This window comes from Halichoeres trimaculatus, unplaced genomic scaffold (assembly GCF_033239565.1).
Source record: "Halichoeres trimaculatus isolate MK-OKI-2021-1 unplaced genomic scaffold, fHalTri1.1 fHalTri1_scaffold_10, whole genome shotgun sequence".
In the NCBI taxonomy this organism is placed as follows: Eukaryota; Metazoa; Chordata; class Actinopteri; order Labriformes; family Labridae; genus Halichoeres; species Halichoeres trimaculatus.
Window position 1 is genome coordinate 35403736 of NW_027437187.1, and position 21306 is coordinate 35425041.

The following is a 21306-nucleotide window of genomic DNA, read 5'->3' on the forward strand; positions in this document are numbered from 1 at the left end:
AAATAAAATAAGATAAGGATAAAAACAATAAAAGTAGAGTAAAAGATAGGAAAGGGAATAAAATGTAAGGGATAAAAGATACAAAGATAAAAAGATAAAAAGAGATGAAAAACCAAGATTACTCATTTAGTTGGGATTGTTCATCATAAAAGAACCAGAAAAATTCGTCCAGAGTTAATTATTCACCCGCAGACGTCGCTGGTGTTTCAGTGTAAAGTGTGACTCTGTTAACTGGCGACTCTTGGTCGTTAATCACATAGACTATATATAGAGTGGACAGAGTGGCTCCACCATTTATCATTGTACGGTTTTGAAGCCAAATTCCCCCGTCACAGGCGCAGCCATTGGCAGCAGTCGTGCAGCCAGAGTCTGTGCAGTAGAGACGATGAGGGATTCTGGGAGTGGGGTGGAGCCACGAGACAAAAATAATAATTATCTTTCTTCTTTCGAGAGTCTAATCACTTCTTGACTCTCGAAAGAAGACCTATTTTACAGTCCCTGAAAAAAATACACAAGAACGGCAGCTGTCAATTATCGTTAAACAGGACCTAAAACCTAATTTTTAACCTCTTATAACTAATGAAAACAAAACTTTTAGAAAAAAGAGGGCCTAAATACAAGGCAGCCAAATGATATTTTCAAATCACCACAACGATCAGACGTGAGAAACATTTCCATGAGTGTTAGTTTTTTAAAGTTTGACCACAGCCCATCTGGAATGACTGGAGAGCCAGATTTTTTGACCTATACTGCAGCCAGCCACCAGGGGGAGCAGTTTTCCTGGCGACCTCACTTTGAGCTAACCATTACAGTGTATGGTTGATCACTGATACTGTCGGCTGAGAGTCACCAATTAGCATGGTTGCTATTAACTCTAAAACACCAGTTGCTCTGTGAGGGTCTAAACTTGATAGACGTTGTCTCTGTTGTAAAGTATCGTTTCTAAAAACTGACCACAGAACAACCGTACAATTTAATGCTGCTAACAGGCTAAATTTAGTGTTTAAAAACTCGGCTGAATGAATGCAGCTTAACACTGCTTCTGCAGTCAAGATGCGTGCACATCTTTATGATGACGTAGACTGATAATCCCTCTATATTGAGGACTGGTGTAGTAGATGTTTGGCTTTGTGTAAGATTGTAAATGACTTACACGCTGTACCTGCTCGGCTCCTCTCAGAGCGCCCCTCACACTACAGGGTTTCTTGTCTCAAATATTAAGCATGTTTGTTATCTACGATCTCTCAATGGAAGGCCTTCAGAGTGACTCCAACCAGATAAAATCACTCTTAACACACCCCACACCACAGGAAAATCACACAATCTCATTTAGTAGGTTGGTTAAAATGTCCCAGAACATCTGTGATCAGAGTTTTATTGGCAACAGTTTTTAAATCAAATGTTGTTCTACTTAATCAGATAAATTCATTCGTGTCACACTTTGTACCGACCTTGGATTTGATTTACTGACAGAAAAAAACACTTAAAATGAAATGTTGCACAGGAAAGCTCCTGAAATCACTTAAAGAATAAACCTTTCATTAATACACTTGAGAAACTGTAATCTAATCAAGTTTTTCTGTCTTATTTTCAGTTTAAAAAAAGTCTTTTCAGAGTAAATATGAGACACATTCACCTGACCAGTCCAGAAACATGCCGTATCTGATGTTATAAACCTGTCAGTGGGGTCAGATAAATCTACTCGAAGTAAGACAATGTTCTAATCTTGACAAGCACATTTATCTTACCCCGCTTAAAAGCAATTCAGAGCTCATTTTGTCTTCAAATAACTTGAAATAAGATATGTTTCTGGACTGCTCAGGTGAATGTGGCTCATATTTAGTCTAAAAAGACATTTTTATGAGAAATATGAGAAAAACACTCAATATGATTTCAGTTTTTTTTTTTTTTTTTTTTTTTTTTTTTTTGCAGTGAAATGGGGACCATGTCAGACTTGCACTGCAAAAACTGAAATCATATCAAGTTTTTTTCTCTTATTTTCAGTACAAAATGTCTTTTTAGACTAAATATGAGCCACTTTCACCTGAACAGTCAAAAAAATGTCTTATTTCACAAGCTATTTAAAAATGAGGTCTAAATAGCTGTAACAAGTTTTAAAGAAAATCTGCCAATGGAAAAAGAGAAAAGTTACTTGTATTAAGACATTGTTGTAATTTTAAGCAGATTTTTGAGCATTTTTTTTCCAAATTCAAGGATTCAAGGTTTTTTATTTGCCATTTGGAGATTTACTAACAATCCAGACACATTGAAAATCTTGTGCGAGGCTCAGAGTCAAAGACAAGATACAAAGGATATAAAGATACGTATAAAAGATTGAAATAGGGAATATAAAAAGTATTTAGATAGAAAATATAAACACTTTAAATAAAGAATATATAAAAGAAAACTATAGTACCAAAAAAAACAAAAAAAAAACACTGTAAATAGAGTAGAAAGAGGATATAGAGGGTATTGCACTTATGGGAGGGATATAAACTTCACAGTCAGGTTATTGCACACAGAAACAAGTTTTCACCGACAGGGTAAACCACATTTCAAAAAATCCATTGACATATTAACTATGCTTGTTACAAGCAATTTAGACCTCATTTTTGTCTTTTTAAAAACTTGAAATAAGACATTTTTTTCTGGACTGAACAAATAAATGTGGCTCATATTGAGTAAATTGAAACAGTTATTACTTAAAATATTTGAAAAACACTTGATAACATTTCAGTTTCTGTGGTGTAACAAGTAAAAATACCTGCAAGTAAGGTAAGAAAAGTGTACCTCACTCGCAGAATTTTGAAATGAGGACCATGTCAGACTCGCACCACAAAAAACTGATATCTTATCAAGTGTTTTTGTCTTTTTTTTCAGTAGAAAATGTATTTTTAGACTTTGAATGAGTCACATTTACCTGATCAGTCCAGAAAAATGTCCTGTTTTAATTTATTTAAAGACAAAAATGAGGTCTGACTTGCTTTAAACCAAAGACTGCTAAAAAAAACGGGCGTCTGCTTGCCCTGCTCGAAGTGAGGTCGCCAAAAAAACTGCTCCCCCTGGTGGCTGGCTGCAGCACAGGTCAAAAATCCATCTCCCCAGTCATTCCAGATGGGCTGTGGTCAAACTTTAAAAAATGAATACACCTCGTAGAAATATTTTTCACGTCTGATTGTTGTGGTGATTTGAAGATATCATTTGGCTGCCTTGTATTCAAGTCCTCTTTTTTCTGAAAAAAATTGTTTTCATTAGTTATACGAGGTTAAAAATTAGGTTTTGCGTCACGTTTAATGATGATTGACAGCTGACGTTCTTGTGTATTTTTTTCGGGAATTGTAAAATATGTCGGGAGGTAGAGTCAGGAAGTGATTAGACTCTCAAAAGAAAAAAAAAAAAAAGCAATTTTGTCACTCGGCTTCACTCAGATTCTCCCAGAATCCCTCACAGTCTTCAAAACAGTACAATGGTAAATGGAGCCACGTTGTCCACTCTTTATACAGTCTATGCTTGAAACAAATTTTTTAAAAAATCCATTATTGTTTTTTTTTTTTTTACTTTTTATAAGCAATTCTGACCTTATTTTGTCTTGAACAACTTAAAAAAAAGACATTTTTCTGGACTGATAAGTTGATTGTGGCTCATATAGTGTATAATGAGACAGTTTTTACTTAAAACACGACAAAAAGACTTGATAAGATTTCAGTTTTTTGCAGTGTATCCTGCTCAGACTATCTGACTGAGTGAACCGTGTCCCCTCCTGGAACAGTCCCTTCCTGGTGAACCACCTCAGAAATCTTGTCTTTGAAGCTCCAGCTGTCTCTGTTTGGATTCACTTTCTACTGAACAGGACTGAAGTGAGCTCAACCTCTCGGGGGTCTGCACAGCTTAGTGATCTTGTGCTCCATCTGCACTCAGCTCATACAGAGATTACGTGTTTGGAAATGAGAGTTACAGGTTTACATTTGGTTTAACTGTTACAAAACCTGTAGTTGTCTCAACACTTTGTCCTGTTTTACAGACAGCTGTGATTGTCACACTCACTCCAGAGCTGGCCCTCAGTCACACAGCCGGAGCATGTGACATCCTGTAGTACTCGCACACATGTGATGCTCACAGTTATGCACTCCATGCCCAGAGGAGGTGAAAGAGGACAGACTCAGTGACTCGTGGAATGCGTGGATTGAGCTGATTTATGAGGATTTTGTGTGTGTGTGTGTGTGTGTGTGTGTGTGTGTGTGTGTGTGTGTGTGTGTGTGTGTGTGTGTGTGTGTGTGTGTGTGTGTGTGTGTGTGTGTGTGTGGAGCTTCGCCCACTAGGTGGCGCTTCTCTTGTGACACTGACTCCATGTTCATGATGGGCCTACAGTGCAGGCTGTGCTTACACAACCTGTCAGCTGAGTCCCTGTTAGAGATAACATTTGAACATGGCTTGCGTCAGTTTGATGATTATTGGACAAAGATGGTCTGCAGTGTGTTTCTTTTTGTCCTTTTTGAATTATTTTGTCAAAACTTACTTTTCATTCTGCTCATTATTCATGAAAAAGTTGAATGTAGCATGGCCTTTTATTTATTCAACATTCAACATTTTGTAAACGAGTTAAAGCTCACCACTTACACAGTCAGACAAATACTGAAAGAAAGGCCCATTAATCAGAAAATCAGAAGGCCTGTAAGTCAAAAATTAAGAAGGCACATTAGCCAGAAGACCCATGATAATGAGGCCCATTAGTCAGAGTTACTCAGAAAACTAGAAAGGCCCCAGGTCAGGAGGCCCATTGATCAGAAAATTAGGAGACCAGCAGTCGGAAAGCCTGTTAATCACAAGGCCCATAGTCAGAAAATCTGAGGGATCAATAGTCAGAGGGCTTGTTAATCAGAAAATAAGATGGCCCATTCAAAAACAGTCCCTGTATTAAAAAAAATCAGAAAGCCCTTTAGTCAGAAGGCCTGTGAGTCAAAAATTCAGAAGGCCCATTAATCAGAAAATTAGAAAGCCTCCAGATCAGAGGGCCTATTGATCAGTGAACTAGAAGGCCTGTTAGTCAGAAAATCTGACAGGCTATTAGCCAGAAGGCCTGTCAATAATGAAGACACGTTGATCAAAAAATTAGAAGGCCTATTAGTAAGAAGACTTGTTAGAAGGCCCGTTACTCAGAAAATCAGAGGGGCCACTATCCAAAAGGCCTGTAAGTAAAATTATCACATGGCCCTTCAGTAAAAAAAACCTATCAGTCAGAATATTAAAAGGCCCATCAGTCAAAGGGCCTTTAGGTCAAAAATTCAGAAGGCCTGTTAATCAAAATATCAGAAAGCCTCCAGATCAGAAGGCCCATTGATCGGAGAACTAGAAGGCCTGTTAGTCAGGAAATCAGAGGGGCTATTAGTCGGATGGCATGTCAATCAGTAGGCCTGTAAATTAAGAGGGTGTGTTGATCATAAAATTAGAAAGCTTGTTAGTCAGAAGGCCTCTCAATCAGAAGGCCCATTAGTCAAAAAAATTAAAGGGGCCACTAGGGGCTGTGTCTGAAATGGCATACTAACGTACTACTCATACTAAGTGTGACGTCAAAAATAGTATGTAGTGCGTTCACATTAAACAGTATGGACAGATTGTGTACGCGAGAAATACCCGGATGTATACTATATCAGTAGCATCTGCGAGCAGTAAACATTTTTTAATTTTTTGGAGAGTGATGAATTCGTCTTGAGACCGGTGTTAGCTAAAAATCATCCACTGGCAAACTTCCTGTTTTCAAAATAAAAGCACCCTTTATTATCTCCTTTAAGTTCTTTTAACCCTTTTGTAAATTGGGCTCTTGTTTTGTAGTGGACTGGAAGTTTCTTCGATAGCATATTGGCGCTCTTAACAGAATGTCCGAAATGTCGAAATTAAATTTGTATCCGTGCGTTTCATGGCCCAAATGACCACATTTTGGTTTTCTACGTGATGACTTTCTCGCCTAAAATGTTCTTAAAACTTTCAAATGTGGCGAATCAACAGAGATATTTGATAGCCTGGTGTGCTTCCATAGACTTATGTGTGCTTCCAATTTTTGTCGTTGGAGGTTTTGAAATGCATCATGGGAAACCGAGTAGTATAGTACAGTGTAAACGGTTGGCACTCTAATCATACTTATAGTATGTAGTATACAGTATACACACAACGACCATGTAGTATGTAGTACGTTAGTATGCCATTTCGGACACAGCCATGGCCTGTAAGTCATAATATCACATGGCCCATCAGTAAAAAGTCCCATCAGTCAGAAAATAAAAAGGCCCATCAGTCAAAGGGCCTTTAGGTCAAAAATTCAGAAGGCCTTCCAGTCAGAAGGCTTGTTTATCAGAAATCAAAAAGCCTCCAGATCAGGAGGCATATTGATCAGAAAACTGGAAGACCTGTTTTTCAGAAGAGCCTGTTAGTCTGAAAATCAGAGGGGCTACTAGTTGGAAGGCCTGTCAATCAGTGGGCCTGTCAATTAAAAAGGTGTGTTGATCAGAAAATTAGAAGGCCTGTTAGTTAGGAAGGCCTCTAAATCAGAAGGCCCATTAGTCAGAAAATCAGAAGGGCCACTTTTCAGAAGGCGTGTAAGTCAGAATACCACATGGCCTATTATTAAAAGTCCCGTTAGTCTAAAAATCAGAAGGCCCGTTAGTCAGAGTGCCTTTAAGTCTAAAAATCAGAAGGCCTACCAGTCAGAAGGCTTATTAATTAGAAAATCAGAAAGCCTCCAGATCAGAAGGCCCATTTATTAGAGAACTCGAAGGCCTGTTAGTCAGGAAATTAGAGGGGCTTTGAGGACTGACTGAGGAAAAGGTTTTTTATTGTATCTATTTATTTATTTGTTGTTGACAAAAGTTGTCATGCAAGGGGCCCCAACTTACTGATTTGCCCGGGGGCCTGTGATGCTGTGAAAACAGCTCTGGCACAGCTCTGAAGAGTCTCCTGTTAAAACGTTCCACGTCACAACCAGGATGTCATTTGCATCTTTGTGGAACGGTATGAGTAAAGTACAGAGTATGGAGCTGAAGTGTCACTTTGATGTATGAAGCCTGTCTAACTGTACTGCACGGATTCTCTGGATAAAGGCCAAAGCTACCGCCGTGTGTTTTATGAATTCATCTCTGTCTCTGTCTCTCTTTGGCTGTTGTCTAATGAGACTCAAACTCCTAAAAATTAGGGAGCAGAGTGATTCCTTCATGGGGCCTTTTTTCAGAGCTTCTCCTCTTCTAAAAACCAGAGCTGATGTATTTAACCTCTCTGCTCTTCTTCCACCAGGTCGGCAGCAGACTGGTTCTCCAAACGACCGGCATCCTCATGATCGTCCTGGGGATCTTTGGGAAATTTGGCGCCGTGTTTATCACTATCCCTGACCCGGTCATCGGTGGCATGTTCCTTGTAATGTTTGGGATGATTGCAGCGGTGGGAATATCTAACCTTCAGGTAAGCACGGTCCAGAAAAGTAACGTGAGATTTAAGTGAAGTACAATAAAACCTCAAAAATCCACCGAGCTGGGACTTTAAATGTCTTCTTTCCTCTGAAAACCAGGACGATGAAAAACAAGACGTGTAGTTACAGTTTCCCTCCGGTGGACACAGGATGCCTCCAGCTCCTTAAGGCGTTGGAACCGTGTGTCATATGTGGAAACTTTTTGGTTTACAATCTCTGAACAGTAAAATGTTATTATGCACCGATGATGATGCTCCCTCTGAGGAACATCAGCCACAAACTGTTGCTGCATACTTTCTTTCAGAGTCGTGAAGCTCTTCCCATCTTTTCTTACCCTCTGAGAGAAAGTCAGTCATGTTACCAAGACTTTGAAAACTGAAATTTAAGCAAGCGTTTGTCTTCTGTTTGGAAAAACAGTCTTATTATACTTAATGTGAGCTACATTAAGCTGACAAGCCCAGAAAATGTCTTATTTCAGGATATTAAAAGACCAAAATGATGATTTTATTGCTTAAAAACAGGACAATGCTTTAGCAAAATGTACTTTTCTATTTTCTTGAAATAATATTAATGTCATAATGCACGATGTTCAGTCTCACTGTCCTCTCACATCAGGTGATATCCTTCCAATGTGGTGTTAGTGTCCCATATTAGCTCTGTTAGCCATGTCTGTGAATAGCATGATGCTACTCTGCCTTCTGGTATTACCTGTAATGCTGGGTTAGCATGGCTAGCTTGTCCATCTTATTGAATGGAAGGACAGGTCGATGTCGTCTCTTCCTAGCTCACAATGTAGCACTATCGCATCGTCCTCACCTCCTTCTTCTCAGCTTGCAGAGAACATTGGGCCTAGCACAGGTTAGCGCTGACATGCTAAAGGCTGCTAAGAGTTGAAATCTTGTATGTAAACAATGCAACCATGGTTACACCGTAGACTGTGAAAAAAATGGACGTCATCTTGCTCAGCTCAAAGTGAGGTCGCCACAAAAACTGCTCCCCCTGGTGGCTGGCCGCAGAATTGGTCAAAAAAATCCATCTCCCCAGTCATTCCAGATGGGCTGTGGTCAAACTTTAAAAAATTAATACGCCTGGTAGAAATGTTTCTCTCGTCTGATTGTTGTGGTGATTTGAAGATATCTTTTGGCTGTCTTGTATTCAAGTCCTCTTTTTTCTGAAAAGTTTTTTTTTCATTAGTTATTAGAGGTCAAAAATGAGGATTTACGTCACATTTAACGATGATTGACAGCTGACGTTCTTGTGTATTTTTTTCGAGATTGTAAAATATGTTGGAAAGTAGAGTCAAGAAGTGATTAGACTCTCAAAAGAAAAAAAAAATATTGTTTTTGTCACCCAGCTCCACTGAGATGCCCCACTCAGAGCCACTAATGGCTGCATCTGTGATGGGGGAATTTTGGCGATAAAACCGTACAATGGGAAATGATGGAGCCACGCTGTCCACTCTATATACAGTCTATGGGTTGCATGTAGGATCTCCAGATACGTAATTGACCCTGAACTGATTGACTGTTTCCACACCTGATTCTGCGCCTGTTTCTATGTCATTTGCATATTTGAGTTGCATTCTCAGGCTTTTGAGCCCTTAACTTGGACAGAGCAGGACGGTAGATGGATGAGAAAAAGTGAAGAGTCTAAAGGAGGTGCAGACTACTTGTCTGATTACTTAACTCTCTGTTCATGTGACTCAACCTTCATCCCTACATGTGTTTGTAGATTTAGATGAAACATGGAGATCTGGAACCAGAAACATCAAGGACTGATTGACATCAGACCCAATAAGTCGCTCTTTCAGAGCGGTATCAAACATCTTTTCATGGTTTTCCCGTCCCTTTGAAAGATTTACTGAACTCAATAAAATAAAGACAAACATTTTAAGTGGCTGCCAGTTCGTAACACTATTAGACAACAACCTCATAAATAAGTCTTCTTTTCTTCATGAAATCTCAAAAAATCATCAAACCACAAGGACAGAGAGATCCAGCCTGACCCAGGGGGCTCTTAACTTTTCTGAGTAACCGAGGGCTTGTGTATAAATCTCCCTAAAATATGAGACATAGAAATGTTTAGTTTCCTTTTTTATATTGATTGTTTTGTTTGAGTGGAGCAGCTGCAACAGTGTAGGTGCTTTGCTTCTCTAACTTTATAACGCTTCGGTGTTTGGAGGTGAAACGCTGGTGACACAGTTCATTTTCAAAAAAGAAAAACAAGTGCTCAATATGAAAAAAACAAAAAACAAAACAAAGGTTGTTTTTTGTTAACAACTTTGAGAATTGTTTTTGTAATAATAATAATAATAACAATAATAATGATAATTATATATATATATATATATATATATATATATATATATATATATATATATATATATATATATATATATATATATATATATATATATATATATATATAATTATTCATTATTATTATTATTATTATTATTATTATTATTATTATTACTATTATTTATCTATTATATATTTTCTTATTTTTTCAAATTTAAGTCCTTCATTTTAATGTTTCTTTAAAAGTGGGGTTGGGTTTTTGTGCATTTTTGGGGGAAATATAAAATATGAAATTAATTGGTCTGGTGTTAAAAAAGTGAATTAAAAATCCCAGAAATTGAAAATATTGAATATTCGATGTTTGAATTGAATTGGAGTCACAAAACATCGTCCCAGCCTGCTTTAACACTGTCTTCAGGATCTGTCTTTTTCTTTCTCTCTGTAGTACGTGGACCTCAACTCATCCCGAAACCTCCTCATCCTGGGATTCTCAACCTTCAGCGGCCTCGTTTTGCCTTCCTGGTTTCACTCCAACCCTGGAATCATTGACACAGGTGGTTTTCAGACACTGAGACTCGTTTCACAGTGTATTAATGATGTCACTGAACTGAATCATGTTGTAAACCATGTGAACATTTAGGCTTTCTGTCATGGGTGCACAAACTAAACCAAAGTCAATCCAGTAAGGTCTTGTTAACTCCATCTGGACTGTGCATAGGCTGCAAACAAAATTTAAAAGCTTTAAATCATTGGAAAGACATAAAAACTTGAATTGAATTTCTCAGATTTTATCCTTTTTAAATTGAGAAAATAAATAAAGAAGTAGTGTATACAACACATTTTCAGATACCCTCAAGTTTAAAGAACATAGGAAATATATTAGTGATAGCACTACATACAAAAATCTACAAATCTTTCACGCCATAAGCTTATTTCTCAGTGTTGTATGAAATCTAACACCTCTATAGGTTTAAAACAGCCGTGACTAAAGCCAGACATTACTCAGTGATGTGTCCTGAGCCGTATAACAGAGTCAAATTGCTATTATTATTACAACATTTTTATAAGCTAGTGACTCTTTGGATGATATTTACAATCAATCCTGTCACTGCTATATACACAGTTTACAGATTTTACGCCTGCAAGACAACGCCAAAGAAAGCAAACCTCGAAGGAGTTTTAAAGCATGAACACAGGGTAAATGTCCATCATTCAGGGCTTGCTAAAAGTAGGTAGAAGGTTGTTTTTTTTTGTTTCCAAATTAATTAATTAATTATTTAATTAATTTTATTTTATTTTATTTTTTATTTTTATTTTTATTTTTATTCTTTTTTTTTGGGGGGGGGGGGGGTTGCATTTTTTTTTAAATTATTGTCACAGAATTTAGCTACCATTTATCTTTTGCCAGTTTCAAAGAAGACATGAAAAATTGAAATTCTCCTGTGTTCTGCGGTCTCTTTAAACCTGTAGCTAGCGTTGCAACATAACATTATAACATAATATTCAGGTATCCATAGAAACTTCAGATTCTAATGATTACGTTGATTGTTGTTTATTTGGTTGTTTGTCTTTTTGTTTTTCGTTCTGTTTTGCATTTTTTTTTTTGTTTACTTTTTTATGTTTGTTTTTTTTTGTTTTCTTTTTTCTTCTTTTTTTCTTTTTTCTTCTTTTTCTTTTTTCTTCCTTTTTTTTCTTTTTTTCTTCTTCTTCTTTTTTTTTTTTTTGCTTATTTTTGCTTTGTTCTTTAGTTTTTAGATTGGAAAATTTTTGTCGTAATTACCAGTCATTCTGGTTGGGATAGTTGGTTGGTTGGTTGTATTTATTTATTTATTTTTCTTGTTTTGTTATGTTTCGTTTTTCAGTTTTTAGATTGGACAAATGTTTTTTAAATGCCAGTCATTTAAAATGTGGTATTTGGACCCTGCTGGTGGGTCTGAGATCCTGAGGGTCAAAGTTATTAAAAGTAGCAGAAAGGAAAAAACTGGTGCATAAGAAAGAAGAAAGATTTTTTTTTCTCTTTTTCTTTTCTTTTCTTTTTCTTTTCTTTTTTTTTCGGAAGGTCCAAATAGTCTTATTTCCCATACCACCATAAAAATGTGCTCATCAAGTTTCTTGAAATTTGTCTTGCCCCATTGGCAGATTTTTTTTTTTACTTGTTACAAGAAATTCAGACCTCATTTTGTCTTTAAATAACCTGAAACAAGAGAGTTTTCTTGACTTGTCGGGTGAACATGGCTCCTACTAAGTTTAAAAAAAAACTTTTTTTTACAAAGTATAAGACAAAAACACTTGATATGGTTCAGTTTTTTTGCAGTGCCGCTTGACAGCCTCACAAAAATGAAAATTAAAATATTCAATCGCCCCCTGGTGGCTAACAGCAGTACAGATAATATGAGTCTGACAAAAACTCATAATGAAAATTAAAATATCAAATAATTGTATTATACTGAGGATAGAATATTGCAGGACATTGTAAAACTTAAAAATAATGTGTTCCCTTGGACAAATGTAACTAAAAACTCTGGCTCTGAAGCATCAAAAAATGCACGTTGTGCAAAAAGCTCCACTGACAGATTATCTGAGAGAAGATGTTTGAGGCTGTGCCAGCCTAAGCCGCCATTAGGCCAACATGTTTCCAAATCTCACTGATGGCAAACACTCGCTGAACTCTAGTCGGGATTTGAAAGGAACAAAGATAGCTTTTTAATTGTGTTACCTAACTCTGTGACCTGAAAGAGTTTGTTTATGTATTTATTTCTGTCAGGTCAAACACGCCGGGGTCACTCAGGACTCCGTCAGGTCTGCAGGGAGCGCTGGCGAGGCTTTTACCCTCTTAGTTTGCACACATTAGCACATGGCTTTCTGCTGGTCATCACTTCGGGAATACGTCCAGGGGGTGTCGTGTTAGGTTAGGGCACAGAGCGTGGGGGGTTGAGTCCCTGAGAGAGCGTGACTGTGAGGGTTTGTCTTCATTTCACATGACCCCGTGGATGGTGTGAGAAATTCAAATCTGCAGCATCAGAAAAAAAACATCCTGATTTTTTTAAATGTTCTGTTTATCTGCTCATGAATCAGCAGCTTCGGTGATGTAAACCGATTAGCCTGAGCTGTGAATAAAAAGAAAAAAAAACGCTCTCATCGCTTTTAGTTTGTCACCTGGCAGCGCTTGAAAAAGGCTGAATGGGGAAATCAAGCGTAAACACAGGTCAGAGAGGGTAAAATTCTCTCACACACCCCTGCAGGGTTGAATCCCGGTTTAATCAGGGTTTAGTAGCAACACTGGGTTGGTTGTGTGTTCCAGTTCACACAAACGGAGGTGGTTGTGCGAGAAAAGCCGGTGGATTATGTCTTTGTTGCTTTATGAGCGCTATGACTGGTCGGTTGGGTTTGCAGAGGAAGGAAGGAGATGAAACTGTGAAGAACAGAGGGAAAAACAGCAGCATTACCAGGCAAAATCCAATCCCATCGACCAAATAATCCAACAAATTAAATTAGACCTTCGAAACAACAAACACAAGTCGGCCACCTACGAGGAAGCCCCATCAAAAGAGCAATCCTCAAGATTAAACAGCTCTTCCCTGCAGACATAAGACCTTGATCCCATGAGTCATGTGATGCGAGTGTCTCCCAAGAAAGTACTAATCAAGTGCAACACTGGGCATGAGGGCTTGTCTGGTTTTCGCAGGTCTAGGCTGCTTACCTCTCAATCCTCTTGGCTAGCCCCCATGTCACTGGCTGTAATCTGCCCGGCTAAGATAAAGCACACTTGCCCCGGAGTTTTCCTCCAGCCTCAACACTCCACTGATAGCTCAACACAAGAGGAGGCCTGTCGGCGTGCAGTGTAAACAAAGTGCCGCTCATCCAGACTTCTTAGATGCACAGGCTGTGGGATTTAGAATCCACTCGGCGGGTGCCTTGAACTTTTGACTGCTGGCTCACGGAGTGGGAAATGTGTGTAAATGTGTGTGTGAGTGACGAGAAGGGCCCTTTGAACAAGGCTGCGGTCAGAGTCGAACTACGTCAGTGATGTTTGCAGATCTTGATTTGATTCAACGAAATTTCATCAGGGAATTTGTTGTCAGAGGGGCATTATGGGAGCTGGAGCATGCGGGCATCCACAGGTTGGATGGCACTCTGTGTTTGCCCATGTGCCGGAGCTAGTGCCTGCCATAGGTCAGGCCAGGCCTTAACCTGAGAGTCTGAGAGCTGCATCTATGTGACTTTTTCTTCACAAAGCTGCAGGCTTTACCCATTTTCAAACAGCTCAACCAAGAGATGAATGACTGTTTTAAGCTTTTTCTGTCTTTATTTAAAGAGGGCAGAATGTGCAAAGAGCAGAAAACAGAGAGAGATAGGGGAGTGGCAAGGTTTGGACTACGCTGTAATAAATTTCTGTATTCAAGTGATACTCCAGGATGGAACAAGTTGGGTCCTATCACAAGGTTTAGGGCAGAAATTACCCCTACAGCAGTGTTTTTGTGCAGCAGAAGCCCAGAGCGCTCACACCAAACACCCCCTCCCTGCTCCTCTGCTGGTTTCCTCTACACTCAGATGGGGCCATATTTTACTTGACCAAAAACACAAATAAACGGACTCCCACTGAAAAAATCTGATATGGGTCTGCATTCACGCTCTATTTAGAGAATTTTCAGCGCGTTACTTTGACATGAAAACACCGCTAAATAAGGCTCTAGTTCTCATCGTGACGTAGAACGGCGCTAGTGTTTCAGTCCGCGCGTGCAGCGTGCCAGATATAAACAAACGCAGGTAGTCTGCCAGGACGAAGAGACACGATTAGAACTAGAGCCTTATTTAGCGGTGTTTTTGTGTGAAAGTAACGCGCTGAAAATTCTCTAAATAAAGCGTGAATGCAGACCCACATTAGATTTTTTCAGTGGGAGTCCGTTTATTTGTGTTTTTGGTCAAGTAAAATATGGCCCCGTCTGAGTGCAGAGGAAACCTGCAGAGGAGCAGGGAGGGGGTGTTTGGTGTGAGCGCTCTGGGCTTCTGCTGCACAAAAACACTGCTGTAGGGGTAATTTCTGCCCTAAACCTTGTGATAGGACCCAACTTGTTCCATCCTGGAGGATCACTTTAATACAGCGCTGTGAAAAGAAAATTCACTATAAAAAAAAAAGAAACAGTAAAACACTGGCGACTCTGCTGCCGACATTTTACCGCAATTTTACAGCAAAATAATTGTTGTTGTGATGGCATTTTGTAACCATTAATAACTGAGGAGGGAACACTGGAAATATGAGACTGCACTGCATTGAGATGTTAGACTGTGAGGGGCACAGGCCGTGTGTTCTCCACATGGCATGGACTGGCTGTCTAAGCTCAATAACGTGGACAGGCTGTCTGTGCTCAGCACCCAATGATTTTTACAGTGTGTTGGCCAAATTTAAAATTAAGTGTAAAAAAGTTTAAAGATGCTTTGAAGAGGATCTGTTTGATTGCACTTCCTCGCCACCTTGTGGCCTGAAGTCTCCGCACACTTTTGTAAATTAATTTCAGCGAAGCGTGTGTTTGTTTTGGAATTAAATGGAGATCAGATGAAAACAAATTTTCTTTGTTCAAGACAACTTTTTACTGGATACAACTCGCCAATGTAAGGTATTTATCAACGTGACATCAAGCAAACGTTGTAGCAACCAACTATATGTAGTGCTATCGGCAGCCCAGTGCTCCGACGTACCTGTAGGCTAACTGGACAGCATTAGCACAAACAGTTTAGCCCTTTTAGCCTATAGCTTGCACTCTATCTCTCTCCTGTTTATCTTTCTTCTGCTCTTCTGTCCTTTTTCTGTCTGACAGTTAGGCTCCAGTGTCCACCATCACTACAAAATTAATCACAGAAATCGTTTTCAGCAGAGAAAAACACACTTTAAAAATCACTTGTAACTTCGTCAGCCTGCGTGGTGTTGTCATAGAGACCTAGACGTGCCGTAGATCAATCCAATCCTGGTTGACCCGAACTCGAAGCCAAGAAGTAGAAATTTAAAATAACCTGTAACCAGTAATACTGGTGCTGATAATCTCATTTAAAAGTATGGATTACGATCAGGCAGATATCTAGAAGGGAGACTTTTTCAAGATCACTTTCAAACTCATCACAGCCCCTTTAACTATTTTTGTTTTTGTTTTGTTTTTCTCAGTTAACTTGAAAATACCACCACAGGGGCAGCAGATTGATTGAGGGTGTCCTCAACTGCAAGACTCATCAGAAGCAGGACAGACTGAGCTGCTACAAGCTAAATTAGCTTCTGTAGGCTACTATCTGTGCTGCTGACCACTTCCTTGGTGCCTTTGTAGCTCCTCCTGCTATTTTTCCATTTCGTTTTGTCGCTCTCAGAAGGAAAACGTCTCTAAATTTTGAAAAAACCTCTCACTTAAGGCGCAGCAGCACCGCTACGTACTGAAAGAGGTGAGGGTGGGGCCCCTCTAGGGAGTTGTAGACAGCCAATGCAGTCATTGCAGACTCTTCAATGTCACTGCTTTGCATTCTGTCCAGAAAAACACTAAATGAGTCCAAGTCCACTCGCCATCTGTTTTCCCATGACACATTAAAAAGCTTTAAAAAAAGATTAATACAACCCACAGGGACGCTTCATGTCGATCCGTGAAGATATCCAAAGAATGAGAGTTATCTTTTGTGAGACGTGCTCTGAGGGAAGTCTCAGTTTTGGAGGCTGTATCACTCATGTTGTGTTCTTTCTGAATAAACATGGTTTTACTAAATTTGGTGAGGAAGTTAACTTATAAAAGCTGTTGGCACTTTCTGAAGATATGAGCACATAAAGAGAAATTAAGCTCCTGCTGAGATCTGACTCTGAGAGCATAGATCACTGTGAAACAGGTGAAATGCTCCTTTTATCCAACGCCATCGTCAGAAATGATTTGATTAGCAAAGAGAGAGAGCCTGTGTTAGTCCATGCAGAGGGGGGATTTTTAACACATGGTGGTGTAACACATAAAGCATGTACGTCTTTAATCCGACAGATGGATGGGAGCAGAACTGGCTCTTATTCCGTCCCGCAGGATTTACTGAGGCTTGGTTTCACTTTGAGGCAGTTTTTAAATCTTGTTATCTGCCAGACATTAAAGACTTTTCCTGACCTTTTTGAAGAATGAGGAAAACTTTTCAACAGTGTTTATTTTAAATGATTTTTTATTTCCTGCGTCTGTCTGAAGGAATCAAAGAGCTGGACCAGGTGATCGTAGTGCTCTTCACCACGCACATGTTCATCGGAGGATTCTTCGGCTTCATCCTGGACAACACCATCCCAGGTTTGACAGGATACTTACAATCTAATAAATCTATAGATAAATGAGTCAGCTGACCTTTTCTCTTCTCTTCACACAGGCACAGATAAAGAGCGGGGCATCAAGAGCTGGCAGGTGAAGGTGCAAGCAGAGAGCAACACCATGTGTGACCAATCCTGCTACGACATCCCTTTCTGCAACCGTGTGCTGAAGCGGTTTCAGTGTTTCCAGTACCTGCCTTTCCTCCCGTCGTATAAATCATCCTAACAGACCAACTTATTAAATACATATGTGTAAAACAGTATCTGGAGAGCATTATAAAGAAAAAGGAGGGAGCTCGTCTTTGACTCAGACTCAAGCATTGTCCAAAAGTAAATGGGTCAGTATGTTTCCATTTATCCTAAAACTTGTGATCTTCCCTCAGAGTTCAATCTGATAACTGTTTGAATTATCAGTGTATTTTCTAAAGTACATGTAAAAAACTAATCTGAAAAGAATAATACAATCCCCAGGGGCCAGTTGTTCAAAGATAATCTGATCAGGTTGTGGAAATCAGATTAGATCCAGCGCTGAAAATGGGTTGTTCAAAAGGGAAAGAAGGATTTTAAAATCTGATTAGATCATGTAATCTCATCCTAGTTTTAATCTCAAACCTTCAGTTTGTATTGTTCAGAACCTTCCAGTAGGACCTGGATCACTTTGATCAAAAAAAGATAAACAGGATTATCCTGATCCGAACAAGGTGTAGGATTTCAAGGATTTCAAGGTTAATTTCAGGGAAAAAAAATGGTGGTAAAACTTTAAAACTGGTTTAATAATACAACATTTGTATCATTACAATTACATTACATACATAATGAAGACTTTAAGTTTAGTTAAGTAAGAAAAAAATAAAATGGCCTTGTCCCCATGAAATTAGCCCCCAAACATGCACACACTTTATCAGGTCCACCTTGCTAGTACTGGGTTGGACCCCCTTTGCCTTCAGAACTGCCTTAATCCTTGGTGGCACAGATTAAACAAGGTCCTGGAAACATTCCTCAGAGAGTTTACTCCATATTGACATGATAGCATCACACAGTTGCTGCAGATTTGTCGGCTGAACATCCATGATGAGAATCTCCCGTTCCACCACATCCCAAAGGTGCTCTATTGGATTGAGATCTGGGGACTGTGGAGGACATTTGAGTCCAGGGAACTCATTGTCATGTTGAAGAAAGCAGTCTGAGATGATTCCAGCTGTATGACATGGAGCGTTATCCTGCTGGAAGTAGCCATCAGAAGATGGGTACACTGTGCTCATAAAGGGATGGACATGGTCAGCAACAATACTCAGGTAGGCTGTGGACTTTAAACCATGCTCAGTTGGTACTAAGGGGCCCAAAGTGAGCCAAGAAAATATCCCCCACACCATTACACCAGCAGCAGCAGCCTGAACCGTTGATACAAGGCAGGATGGATCCATGCTTTCATGTTGTTGAGGCCAAATTCTGACCCTACCATCTGAATGTGGAGCAGAAATCCAGACTCATCAGACCAGGCAACGTTTTTCCAATCTTCTATTGTCCAGTTTTGGTGTTGCTGTGTGAATTGTAGCCTCAGTTTCCTGTTCTTAGCTGACAGGAGGGTCACCCGGTGTGGTCTTCTGCTGCTGTAGCCCATCTGCCTCAAGGTTGGACGTGTTGTGTGTTCAGAGATGCTCTTCTGCAGACCTCGGTTGTAACCAGTGGTTATTTGAGTTACTGTTGCCTTTCTATCAGCTCCAACCAGTCTGTCCATTCTCCTCTGACCTCTGGCATCAACAAGGCATTTTGTCCCACAGAACTGCTGCTCACTGGATATTTTCTCTTTTTGGGACCATTCTCTGTAAACCCTAGAGATGGTTGTGGGTTAAAATCCCAGTAGATCAGCAGTTTCTGAAATACTCAGACCAACAACCATGCCACGTTCAAAGTCCCTTAAATCACCTTTCTTCTCCATTCTGATGCTCGCTTTGAACTGCAGCAGATCACCTTGCCCATGTCTACATGCCTAAATGCATCAAGTTGCTGCCGTGTGATTGGCTGACTAGAAATTTGCTTTAACAAGCAGGTATGGGACAACAACATATCACAACCTGGGCTACCAGCTCTGTAAAATGAAAATTGAAAATATAATTTTTGTTAGTTATTAACATCTGTTTGGGGGATAATTTCATGGGGATATGATCATTTTTATTTTATTCTGACTTTACTAAACTGAAAGGCTTTATTGGTAGCCTCTACTTTATCTGCTTTATCACTGTAACGGTTAAACAAGTAAAGTGTAAAATATAAACAAAAGTATGAACACTACAGGGTGGGCCAGAAAGATTTACCCGACGTATATCTCTATTTTGTTTGCTTAGCTTTTGTCCTAGAAACTTAAAATTGTGGATAGTTTCTCTTAAAAGGCATTGCTTTTGATGTATTTGAGTTCATTTGTTTACTCCTAATGATTGTCGAGTATGGCATCGAAGGGTAAGCGAGACCAGATTGTGGCCTTGAAGGAGGCTGGACTGACAACAATGCAAATCATGAAAAAGGTGAATGTTTGTCTGCAAGCATTTTTGGATAGTGCTGAAAAAACGATGAGTAAATCTTTCTGTAAATGATACAAAGGTTGTATCCTTCCCTCTTTTGGGATCAGGATAATCCTCTTTTTTTTGGATCCGAGTTATCCAAATCCTTCTGAAAAGTTTTGAAAGACACAAACGAAAAGTTGGATCCAGATTACGTGATCTGATCTAATTTCAAAATCCCTCTTTCCCTTTTGAACAACCCAGTTTAAACATTTGATTAGATTACTTTCACACAACTGGCCCTAAGTCTTATATTGTCTTCAGCACCATAGCTGCTGAATGAATTAACTATAATTAGCACTAACTTTAAAACACTTCCTGAACAATGCAGAGCAGCTACTTCTTTTTGAAGCTGAAGCTCAATAAAATTAACCCCTTCAGATCGTTTGCTGCCCCTTTAAGCAGATTACTCAGGGGAGCGCTGATTATTATCATAGGAGCACCTGTGTTTTCAATCCCAAGTGAGTCAATTATGTCTCTGTATTAACCAACCCTTATATTTTAACCCATTAGGAATCATCTCTCAGGAATGCGTGGCGGTCATTACTTTAAAGAGGTCTCTTGGGGGTTTCTGTCCCTCTTCCTGTCATAATGATGATGGGGGGGCGTGTTGGATGATGTGAACAAAGCTTTTACAGCGTTTTTTGTGCAAACTAAGCAGAGTGTAAGAAAGCTGAAATCCAGATGTTAGAGAGTGATTAAAAGCACGCAGCTTTATTTAATGTTCCTCTCGTCTATACATTCGAGCACATGATCTCAAATCTTTGACTCCCGCACTCTGCTTTAATGTGGGGTAATGAATTTAAGCTTTTTATGGCAATGTTTCACACTTATGCTGATATGGTCTAGTAGATTTAACGGCTTCTCACGCATGTTCCTGGTCTCATTTAATAGATGTAAACATTTTGTTCTGATGAATCCAAAGCAGGTCGCACACCGCAGATCTGAAGCTTCAGAGAGAGGCGGTAAATGTTTCGTCAAATTTTCCATCATGTTCCAAAAGTGCCCCCTCAACTTTTATACCTTTATGCAACATAACAGATTAACTTGCACATGAAAATATATTGATGTACATTTACTAAACTGATGCACTTTTTCATAATGGCGTCACAAAGCGGCACAGGGGCCACTGTTCAGGTGGTTCGCTGTTCGGAGTACCTCGCAGAAACAGATCGATGATGGAAGGAGTCTTTTTGTTCTGTTTGTGTTTTTGTTTTTGTAACTTAAAGAGGGGGTATTCTGCTTTTCTAAAAGCGTAAACATGGACATAAAGTATAAATCCAGGATGTTCGTATTAAACCTGCAGTTTGTCAAACCTTGGTAGAAATCCCTGAATCTCTCGTGAACCGCTTAATGATGATCCAGTCTGCACATAGCTCTGCCTCCAACTGGCCTCCTGAGGACTGGCCAATCAGAAGGAAGGGGGTTGGTTAAGCTGAGAGCCTGACAGCAACTAAATTGAAGTGTTTCAGGGTTTTCTAAAACATTTGAGAGAGAAAAATGTAGTTTTTTCTCGCTAACAAAGAAAGAAAAAAAAGCCTTCAAAAAAGCACAACACCCCCTCTTTAATGTGATATTTTAAAGTCATTGTTTTACACATTTAAAACCTGCTTTTCGACACTGTAAAGAAGCACAACTTTGATATAAATATGACACTTTTATGGGTTTATATATAATTTTACTAAATTC

The 21306-nt window shown here is 39.2% G+C and overlaps 1 protein-coding gene across 1 annotated transcript in view; it reads left to right on the forward strand.

The window, feature by feature from the left end:
• LOC141796692 (solute carrier family 23 member 2) overlaps positions 1–17804 on the forward strand; it is a 75345-nt gene extending 57541 nt beyond the window's left edge. The window contains exons 9-12 of the mRNA XM_074677938.1: positions 7282–7446; positions 10199–10307; positions 16947–17042; positions 17119–17804. Coding sequence (XP_074534039.1) covers positions 7282–7446; positions 10199–10307; positions 16947–17042; positions 17119–17285 — 537 coding nt within the window. The 3' untranslated portion in view covers positions 17286–17804. The remainder of the gene's footprint in view (positions 1–7281; positions 7447–10198; positions 10308–16946; positions 17043–17118) is intronic.
• The last annotated feature ends 3502 nt before the right edge of the window (positions 17805–21306 follow it).